The sequence below is a fragment of the Blennius ocellaris genome (genome assembly GCF_963422515.1).
Source record: "Blennius ocellaris genome assembly, chromosome: 2".
Classification (NCBI taxonomy): domain Eukaryota; kingdom Metazoa; phylum Chordata; class Actinopteri; order Blenniiformes; family Blenniidae; genus Blennius; species Blennius ocellaris.
The window spans coordinates 14,475,498-14,486,527 of record NC_137651.1 but is presented as its reverse complement, the minus strand read 5'-3'; the positions used below and the strand labels follow the sequence as shown (position 1 = coordinate 14,486,527).

General features: G+C 42.6%; 1 protein-coding gene across 1 annotated transcript in view; it reads left to right on the top strand.

The window, feature by feature from the left end:
• Positions 1-250: 250 nt before the first annotated feature.
• bace2 (beta-secretase 2) overlaps positions 251-11,030 on the top strand; it is a 13,728-nt gene continuing 2,948 nt past the window's right edge. The window contains exons 1-8 of the mRNA XM_080504252.1: positions 251-769; positions 5,880-5,968; positions 6,270-6,486; positions 8,194-8,325; positions 9,058-9,192; positions 10,068-10,169; positions 10,651-10,800; positions 10,895-11,023. Coding sequence (XP_080360378.1) covers positions 476-769; positions 5,880-5,968; positions 6,270-6,486; positions 8,194-8,325; positions 9,058-9,192; positions 10,068-10,169; positions 10,651-10,800; positions 10,895-11,023 — 1,248 coding nt within the window. The 5' untranslated portion in view covers positions 251-475. The remainder of the gene's footprint in view (positions 770-5,879; positions 5,969-6,269; positions 6,487-8,193; positions 8,326-9,057; positions 9,193-10,067; positions 10,170-10,650; positions 10,801-10,894; positions 11,024-11,030) is intronic.

Genomic DNA, 11,030 nt, shown 5'->3' with positions numbered 1-11,030 from the left:
ATTAAAACTTGCCTGGTAATATCTAATGTGGTATTTTTTTAAAGGTTTGGTTGAAAGACCCGTTCATGTTTTTTTTTCTTTCTATTTTGTCTTTTATTAGCAGGCCTGAATTGTTTGTTTGTTTTTCATGTATAAGCGCTATATTTCTGCTCTTACCATTCACTTCACTCCGCTTTTAGTTCGAAGGGAACCACCGGAAGTCGTTTCCTCCGTCCTGGCTGGCTTGTTGAAGATGGAGGAGTGGGGGGCAAAACATCTTGTAAACTCCACGGACGGCTCGGCAGTCAGTTTATTGTGTGTCTGCCACTGCGTTGCCATGTCAGTATGTGCAGTTTGTTGCTGACGGCGTGGAAGCGGCGTCTCCATGATGTCCAGTGGTGAACACTTGAGGAGCAAAGTTTGTATCGAGGAGCAGGAGTCTCTTCCCACCGCCTGTTGATCTCTTAACGGCTGAACAAAATAACTTCACACCACCATGGCGTATTCCACCTCCGTGTCGATTTGGGCTCTTGCTTTGAGTTTATGCCTGGGAGTGTCCAAGTGTTACTTCTCCATTCCTATGAAAATCTACCCCGGGAAGTACAACTTCTCCTCGGCTGTGGATGTGGCTCCCGCCCGGAAAGTGGCGTTAACTTCGGATGGGAACGGCCTGTCTCTGGCCTCTGATCCCACGGGGACGGTCAACTTTCTGGACATGGTGAATAACCTGCAGGGGGACTCTGGAAGAGGCTACTACATCGAAATGTCAATCGGTACTCCGGGTCAAAAGGTATCATTCTTCTTTTATATCCCTCAAATTCCCAAGTTTTGTTTCGTTATTATCTGTGTTTTGGATTTCATGTATTGTATTTTGGGTGTTTGGCATCCAGGCATGTGATCCATTATTGAAGGGCATATTAGTATGAAGGCTATCCATTAAAAAAAAACATACACTGACTTAGCCTAAACACAGCATACAACCCTTGACATACCAATGTGCAAGATAGATCTGGCATATTGAGACTATATGTGAATTGAATTCTGCTGTTCATCCACAGACCAGTAGATCATCAGTCCAGTAGATGTAGGTTGAGGTCTTCTCTTTCCAGCCCAGGGGTCTGGAGGCAGACTCCCCTCGGCTCACATGCACTCACATGATGCTGCCTGTGAGTACCAGTGTTGAGCACCAGGCAGCTGACAGGGATTACTAAGCTCCCAGGGAGCAAAGAGCAGCCCCACCGTTGTACACAGCAGCCTTGGCTGTTGTTCAGTCACATCGACTCCTTGTTATTTTCTTTGAAAGGACACACATGCTCCAGTTTAAAATTCATTTCTTTGCCACTTTCAAATGATCTCTCTGCAAGCACCCTAGTAGACCATGTCAGTAATGAACTAGGACTGAATCTGGGTGACTTGTGCACTTCTTGATTAAAAGTACACGAGGCTTGAAGTGTGGAGACCATTAGTTGTAGTGTTGTAAGTGGATGTACTTGAAATGGAGCTCAAAAAGCCAAATTATCTTGTTAGGAAGTTGACCTGTTACTAAGTGGCATCTCCAGTTAAAGAGATCGGAGACTTTAAGACGCTTGGGCGAAAACTGCTCGGTTTATCAGAAAGGCTTATCAGTGTTGCCCGCTGCCCTGTGTCGAACTCCTGTGAGGAGAACTTTATCAAGAGTAAACCTCCCAACATTTTACATGCCGGAGTAAACTTTACAACACTTTGGAAAATCTGGGAATAAGATCACAGAGTGATGCTCCATTGATGGATTTTCAAAGAAGTCTTTCTGTCGTCGTAAAAGTGAGCATTTCTCAGTAAAATGAATAGTAAAGTAAAGCACAAATGCCTAAATACGCCTTAAACACTTTAACATGATCAATAGCGAGAGTTGTTCAAAATATAATCAGTCTTCACTTCATTAACATTGTTCTGTAACTCACTGGGGGGTGAAATGACACAGATGATGCACAACTCTCATTTTCCACTTAAATGTGACATGAGCATCATCACATGATGCCATCACAATAGCTGAATCATGTTCATTGTGTCATTCTTAATTATATGTCATAGTTTACCTTTTACAATTTTTTTTCCTTTCTTTTATTTCTCACCAAATGTTATATTATTACTTTTAACTGTGAAGCACTTTGGCCAACCATTTAACAATCCTTGTGTTAAATGTGCTATATAGATAAAGTTAGATTGGATTGGATTTTACCAGAAACTGTAATCGGTTAAAAAAAAAAAAAGAAAGAAACTATAACATACAATACCATCAGTTTACAGTAAGAGACACATGTGGAATGATACTTCTGTCATTGCATGACATCAAGGCCAAATGGGAAACTTACAAACGGCAATAGAGGGATAGAAGTACAATGATTTGCTTTTTCAAGTCTTTGCTCATTTGCATAGACACTATTGTCTTATATTATTGTCTTTCTATCTATAGCACAGTGCAAGTGTTGGTGACCTAACAAATAGAGCTTATAATAGGTTGTCATAATAGTAGTTTGACTGATCTACTTGCATCAATGTGTCAGTAATTTATTTGAGTGAGCCAACATTTACAGCATTCGCTTGTCTGTTCCCTGCCTTGCCAGATAGGCTAAGGCATTGTTTATTTAGCATCATGTGACCTGCTCAGTGCACTACTGCCTCAGGAAGATCGAGCAAAAGTAAATACTAATGGGATTAAACACCCTAATGAACAAATATTACTGTAAATCCAGCGGACGGGTTTGAAATGCACACAGCAATGAAAGCAGGTCCGATGGCTCGCCGTATTCCCCCTCTGATATTTCAGTCGTCGCACTCTTGTCCTCTGTGCATAATTACAGTTGGAACCTTTACATCAGTTATTCATGCCAGCACAGCTCAATTCACTTTGGTTCAGATTGGTTACACGGTGCCAAAATGTCCTGTAACTCAATACTATTGAGTAATACTCTCAATATTATTCTAACTAAATGATGAGGCGATTACAGGGCCGCGGTGTTAAATGCGGCACTATTCAAATCAGCTCCTAATTGCCGCATCTGTTAGCGTGTGGCACAGCCAGGCTGAGGTGTCGGCTGGAGAAACTCTCATCTGCTAATTGGTACAAACAGGTAGCAGATGCACGTTGCCGCCATGGAGCCACCGCCAATTAGACAGTGAACACTCAACTGCAGGCTGCCACAGCGGGGTGGGGGGTGGGGTGGGGGGGGGATTTGCCTCAGGCTCCGAGGCTGAGCTGAGGGAGGACACTGACTGGGAAAGGATGGGTGGCGTGGGGATAAGATGGTGGCCTCGCTCTGTCTTTCCTCCCGGGCCAAAGTTACCCATCTTGTCTGTCCCCGACCACAAGGTTCCAGTATTTTCCAGTCTGGCCTGTTTGGCTGGTTCAGGACTTGTGTAAGATGGACTGCTGCCATCTGCACGGAGGCAGAGGGGGTTTTCGATGGCACAGTAACAGTGATGGGATCAGAGCCAGCTCAATGAGGAGGAACTGATAAGCCTGGCTCCTACAGACAGGCCAACAGGGGCTTTCCTGTGACTGACTGAACCGGTCGATAAGACGAGCCAGATAATTACAGAACCGTTTCACTATGGCGAGATGCACACATGCGTGTGATTTTAGAATGTGCAAGAAATGTTGAAATGTTTTTGTTTCTGGACATATGGTGCACTGTATTATTATTGTTTTTTGTGGGTTTTTTTAATCGTCTTGGTATGATGCTTGATGTACAAAAAACATGGATGTAGATCCCTTCCTGTGATACTTGAACTGCTAAGCTTACTGATTGTACTTTTACATTTTTAGTGAAGGACTTCCTGTGGATCTGGTGTGACTAAAACAAAGTGTGCCTCAGAGGAGTCACTATTTGCCACGGCTCTTGCTGAATGAACACTTGTCATGTGATCAACGTTGAAGAGCCACTGAATAGAAGTCTTTATGTTCACAATTATAAACTTTATATACACATTGCTTTTCACATGGTTCTTAGATTCACGTGGATGAACCAGAGTTACAACGACTAGCTACGACTAACTACTACGACGAAGTAGCCACAGGCGCACCCACATGTTTTGATTTGGTACAAATCTCACCACTGGCCCTAAATATACAGTAATAACAACATATTTTCATTTTATGTCATTTTTTTTAAAGATAAAGATGTAACCGCTGAATGTGCAAATTGATTATCACCGCCACCATCCAGCTCCATCAGAGTGGACACTGGTATCTGTGCACAGACTTGTATGTAATAAAATGTCATCAATTAATTTAACTCACAAAGAAGTGGAACTTAATAAGTGGTATTGTGTGATACTGAATTATCTTTTTAAAATGCTTTGAATTAAAGGGGACATGTGGATGTGCAAACCCGTCAGTTCAACTGATAGTCCAAAACTTCTACTACAGTTGAGCTGTAAGTTCTTTTCTTTTGGACACATAGTGACTGAACATACAGTGTACAGTATAAAAAGTGTTTCCCAGAGAGAATGAAAATATCACTTACGAGGAACATCAAGCCCCCAGTATGTTTTCTGTTCATGGAAACTTCAGTGAGAATTGACATCCTTAAGCCAACATGCCCAAGGCACACAGGTGAAGGCCATATTACAAGAAAACATACTGTTTTAAGTGCAATCATTAAAATTTCAAAGTCAATTAAACATAATTGAATACAAAGTGAAGCAGATTTTTTTTTTTTCCAAAAGTATTTTTATCTGCATTAAAAACGTGTTTTCTTGCAAGACAAACTATGTATCAATGCGACTCAGGACTTTCTCGCTGAAACTTTTTGAAAAGTGTTTCCCTTAAATTGCCGGGGTGAAATTCAAACATCCGACCTCTTTCACTGCTTTTGCTCCAACATTAGGTTTAATGACATAATGTGATAATTTGATCGTTTTTGTTGTGGCGTCCTCAGGGAGCTGTTGGGGGGGGTCTCAGATTTATGAACCTGTCACGAAGACGCTTGCTTCTTCAGAAGTGTTAATATGTTTGCTGTTCAGTGGTGGGCTGACAGAAGTCTGCTGGGTAATTAGTTCCTGCTCGTTGACTCCACATGCCTGGAAGCCAACATTATCTCAGCTGCTGTTAGCTGGTCCCCACTGTCCACATGACACCTCCCTCAAAATGGCCGGATAGGTCAACCCAGTCATGCCAGTACCTGGAGGCTTCCCCCGTCTGACTCGCGGATCACACATTAGAGAGGTGGACAGGCTTCCATCTGCCACTTGATGCATGGCACATGTGCTCATGAGTTGGTTTTTGTTGTTGTTTTATTTTCAGAGTTGAAATTAAACATCCAAACATTTAATTTCCAGGCAAATTATGTCAAAGAGGAGTTGTGTTTCTGTTTTGATTGACAGTTCCACGAGCAAGTTCAGCTGAATGTGCATTGATTGAAGCCAGCCTTGCAATTAGTGCATATATTTCTTTTGAATGCAGAATATAGGGGAAAAAAACAATCCTTAATCCCAGCATTAGACATCAGAAATTTGATATAAAAAAAAAGAAGGCAATATAACATCTTGTCTTTTACTGACGAAGAGCTCAATGAGACCCAATGAAAATTAAAAACAAGGGGAAAGTTCAATAATTACAAACAAAATCACATGTGACACCAAACAAAATAGGGACTTCTTAAAGCACCACCCATATAAAATTAATTATACAGTATATTGTAGCACTTCTGTATATGTTTGCTTTCATGACTGGCCTCCTCTTCAACTTAAATCTAATAACAATCTCAAAAGCCTTTGTTCGTGTGTTCTTCTCTGCTCCTGCTGTCGCTTTTTTTTTCCAGCCGTGTGACTGGGAAGCGGTGTAAGTCGGGTTGGGGTGAGGCTTATTCCAGATAACTGTGGAGGCTTGTTGAAGCAAACTTGTGCTTTGTGTTTTTCAGCTGAACATCCTGGTGGATACAGGCAGCAGCAACTTTGCTGTGGCTGCGGCGCCGCACCCTTTCATTACTCACTACTTCAACACTGCTCTGTAAGTGGCCACACACACACACACACACACACACACACTAGTCGTAACAATGCAGAGGTTCATAATAGGTGTAGATTTATATTATCTGCTCTCTTATCACAGTCCCTCATGACTAGAGTAGAATTTACTGATTTTTCACAGAAGTTACAGATTTTGCCTTGTGCCTTTATCCACGGGACTGGATTGCATTATTTTCGCCCTTTTGCGTTTACATATCTTACATTTTCTCAGCATGGTCCTAACTGCGACACGCCGGCCTTTTTAACTGCTCACATGCCTTGTCCTCTTCCTTGTTGTTCAGCTCCGATAGCTACGTGTCAACAGGCCGGACGGTCGGTGTCCGGTACACCCAGGGCACCTGGGAAGGAGAACTGGGTGTGGACCGCATCTCTTTACCAAACGGCCCAAACGGGACCATCATCATCAACATCGCTGCGATCCTGTCATCCGACGGCTTTTTCCTTCCTGGGATAAACTGGCAGGGCATCCTGGGACTGGCCTATCCCATGCTGGCACGGGTTAGCGGTGCTCTTAAATCTGAATCCTGAAATAAGCCGATATCGAACACCCTTTAGAAACCAGTTCCTTACAGTCATAACACACGATATGGGAAATACAGTTTCATCTTTCTCTTTAGCCTCACACGCTGCCATTTTGTCTCCTCTTTGCAAGCTTACCTTTGTTTAAATAGGACACGGGATGTTAAGGTTCAACATGTCCACATCGTTGAAATATTTTGATACTTTATATATACATATGTGCATATTTCTAAAGATCTTTTAATGTAAGCAATTTTTGTAGTTGTGTGACGTAAATTAAATTTTAAATTGTACAAAATGATACGCCATTTGAAATAAGGCGTGCCATTAATCTTTGGCACACCCGGGTTGGGAGTCACTGTCTTAAAGTACCTTAATAACACAAAAAAATGATTTGCACTGTGGAATGACTAGGGTAACAGTAAAAATAATTGTATGTATTAGTCTTGTATAATTAAAAGTTACACAGAGACACACACTCCCTGTGGGCAAGTCACTATTTATGATGTTTAATCTTTCAGGCGAATTCACTCATCGCTATACTTGCAGCCATTGAGAGTCACACAAAATGTGAACAGTCACGCAACAATGGAAATACAAAACTCTTGGTTTTGGTTGATTTTGTAGAAATGTCTTCACTGCTCATGTCTTAAAAACATTTGCTCAGCACTGTTTTGGTTATTCATAGGATACATTTTTCTTCTTTCCTCCTCAGCAGTCATTCTTGTTATCAGATCAATCCGGGTGTTATTGTGTAACTGCACCCTTCAAGCATGAAGCAACTTCAGGATGAGATCAGGTTTGAATGTGGTCATGCGCCTATCACATGACACGAGAAAAGTTTCCTCATTGAGAAGAGGTGTGAGGCTTTTATCCAATCATGCTATTGTTCAAATTTCTTTCTTATTTTAGTCGTGTTGCTTTAATTTGTTGTGCTTTAGTCACTATTTAGGCGACAGAGGTGCAAAGTTAAGGTGCTCTGCTCTGTATGACTTCCTTTAATGTTTTAATGGCGAAGAATGACGTCGGTGCAAAATGATACAATGCAATCTTTTATCCTGTCTTACAAAAGCAACGTTGGGAATCAAATGCCATTGATCGAGGGGCAGATTGGCTCACACGGACCACATTGTGCTGCTGTTGTCCTCCTGAGTGGTTCAGGTTCAGCTTGACCTGAGAGCTGTTTGTCATGCACGGCATGATGGTACGGCGCTGACACGAAAAGCTTTCCTGAGGGAACATCCTTTCGTCAATGGGCAGACCGCTGTCTGCCTTACTTTTAAGGTTATCTTTCGAGAAACATCAATGAAAGCATGTTTCTGTGACTTCATTTGGAAACGCTGTAATTTTAGAAGCTCTCACAGAAAAGAAATCTCTGTTGGAAGCTGGTACTGCGAGTACGTTTCTATCCAGTCTGCCAGGAGGCAACAGTGTGTGTGTGTGTCTTACTCAGGCAATCAATGATTTCAGTGTTAAAACACACAGAGCAACCTTCTACTACAATAACATTGGCAGTACATGAGGTTAGCTATAGGTTGAAATTCTTTCAGGAATCAATTTTTCATCCCTATTTCTTTTCTCTTCCTTTCTCTCCTCTGACTGCACGAAGTAGAAGCTGAAAATGCAAATGTAAACTCTCAACTCCATCCCGGTGAGACTTAACGATTATGCTCGTCTCTCAACCAGCCCGACTCGTCCGTGGAGCCCTTCTTCAACTCTGTGGTGCAACAGCTGGGAATCCCTGACATCTTCTCCCTCCAGATGTGCGGCGCCGGCCTGTCAGCCAGCAGCACATCCGACCCTGCAGGGGGCAGCCTTGTGAGTAGTCAGGAGAATCTTCCCTGAGCAACAGTGTTTATTAAACAAAAACATCTTTGAATTAGTTTATTTTTATATATGTATATACAGTGATTAACTTTTCTTTTGCGTTACAACTGAGCTGTGACGATTTGGGTCGAAACACTTTGAACATGTGCAGAACATGAACCGCTAAAATCTAATTGAGCTATCTCATGTGTGATCGCAATCCAATCCATCTCTTGGGGATCAGTCGGAGAGGCCCAGTGCATTTTAGAAAGCGTGTATCATCCTCCTCCTCCTCCTCCTCCTCCTCCTCCTCAGTGTGTTTCAGTCCAGTAAGAAAGGAGCTAATTAAGCTAAGATAGCATCCTGCTGAGAGCAAGTCTGTCACTGTTATACATACGACCTTGGTGCTGTGCACACTGCACCTCCATCATGTGACCTTGTGATGCCGACAGATGGAGAAGTAGGCAGGGTGTGTGCATGCGCGTGTGTGTGTGTGTGTGTGTGTGTGTGTGTGTGTGTGTGTGTGTGTGTGTGTGTGTGTGTGTGTGTGTGTGTGTGTGTGTGTGTGTGTGTGTGTGTGTGTGTGTGTGTGTGTGTGTGTGTGTGTGTGTGTGTGTGTGTGTGTGTATGTGAGATAAGCCTTTACTTAAAAAAAATGTGGATTCAGATGTTTTTTTGGGATAGTCTTTTTTTTTTTGGTCACATTAGACCTGTTGATGATGGGAGTTCTTTGTCCTTGTGCAGATAATGGGTGGAGCTGAACCATCCCTGTATCGGGGGACAGTGTGGTACACCCCTATACTCGAGGAATGGTACTACCAAGTGGAAGTTTTGAAGCTGGAGGTCGGAGAACAGAACTTGGATCTGGACTGCAGAGAGGTAAATCTTCAAAGTTTAGTTTCTCTAAAATGCCTGCCTTTTGAAGATTGGCTCATTGTATTTTGACTCTATGGCTGTGGAATTGTGAAAAAGAAAAGTGCAATGACTGAGTGCTTTTCTACCCTTTTCCAAAATAGCTTCAACTTAAATAACAAATATTCAAGTGTTTTTCATGGTGTTGAGAAGATTATGATACAGTTTTGTGCCATACTGATGAATCTTGTCTGTGGTTGGATGATTGTAATTTCTAAGTCCAATGGACCACTACCATCAGTCATATATCCGTGCAAAGCTGTATTTCACTCCTATGTGGGAATTTGAGAATTTCAACACATCCCTAACCACAGCTGTCTAAAATCTGACTCGCATAAGAAGCTTGTACTTCTGAATTTTAATGTTGTCTTCAACAAGTAAGGTTTTCAATACAACAAGTCTAATCGAATAAAAATGTTATTGTCCAAAAACAGTCCTGAGTGTATGTTTCATATATGTCCACAGTTTGGACATTCCTGCCATAAACGGTCTCAATGTTATGATCATGAGAAGTACGCGGCAGTCCGGTTAGTGGCGACAAGGATAGGAAGCGAAGTGTTTACTGGCAACTAGTTGAGTGACAAATTTGGCACAGAAATGTTGCTTTATAGTAGAAACGGTTAATTCTCATTGTTAATCAGGCGACTTCAAGGTTAACGTGACAAAATGTACTTCAGTCTGAGTAGCACCCACTGCAGAGGCTTTGTAATCCGGTTTGTCTGCTTGTGAAAGAGAACTTCCTCATTTGATATTCTTTTGTTTGCTCAAGGTCTTCTATATGAGCCTGTGGAACTGAGGAGGAACTGACGACACTCCACTTTTTTTCTCTGTCTCTCTTTCAGTACAACATGGATAAAGCCATAGTTGACAGTGGGACGACGCTGCTGCGACTTCCTGTCAATGTCTTCAATGCGGTGGTGGAAGCCATCACACGCAGCTCTCTGGTACGCTGCCTTCTCTCCACAGACAATGATGAAACATGTTGTCAGAGCAAAGAGATGCAGAGGAGAGCGGCACACACTCGCTGTTCAAGGACGTAGTAGCTTTAAGTGGAAGCTCAGGAGTTTTTTTTTTTTTTTTTTTCTCTCTATCCGTTATGAAAATGTATGCGTGCGCTTCCATGCCTTTTGTTTATTTACCATTTTGCTTTGCACACATTTCACCTTTTAGAACAGCACGCAAAACAATCCTCAAGGTTAAATTGAACTTGGAAGCAATGTTTTCAATTAATGTAGCCACAATCCTTGCAGATGAATCCCAAGAGGGAAAATGAAAGAGAACATCAAAACCCTGTTTTGCTGCTGGACTGACCTTCTGTTTCTTTGTGTTTATCTCTCGCCCTGCCTCTCTTGCTCTTGCCTGTCTTTGTGTGTTTGTGTCTTCTTCTTTTTTCTTTCTTTTTTTCCCCCTCTTTCTTTGATTCAGATCCAGGATTTTTCTTCAGGCTTCTGGGATGGCACCAAGCTCGCATGCTGGATGAAGGGAGAGACCCCGTGGAGGTTTTTTCCCAAGCTCTCCATCTACCTGAGGGCCACCAACACCAGCCAGTCCTTCCGCATCACCATCCTGCCTCAGGTACCCGGGCACATCAACACTGAAACAAGCCAGTCCGTTTCCGGATATTACTTTGTTGACTCGACGCTCCTTGTTCGTTGTTGCCGTCTTGCAGATGTACCTCCAGACAATCACGGACGTGGACGGCACGTTGGACTGTTTCCGCTTCGGAGTGTCGTCGTCGGCAAACGGCCTGGTGATCGGTGCCACGGTCATGGAGGGCTTTTACGTGGTGTTTGACCGCAGCCAGC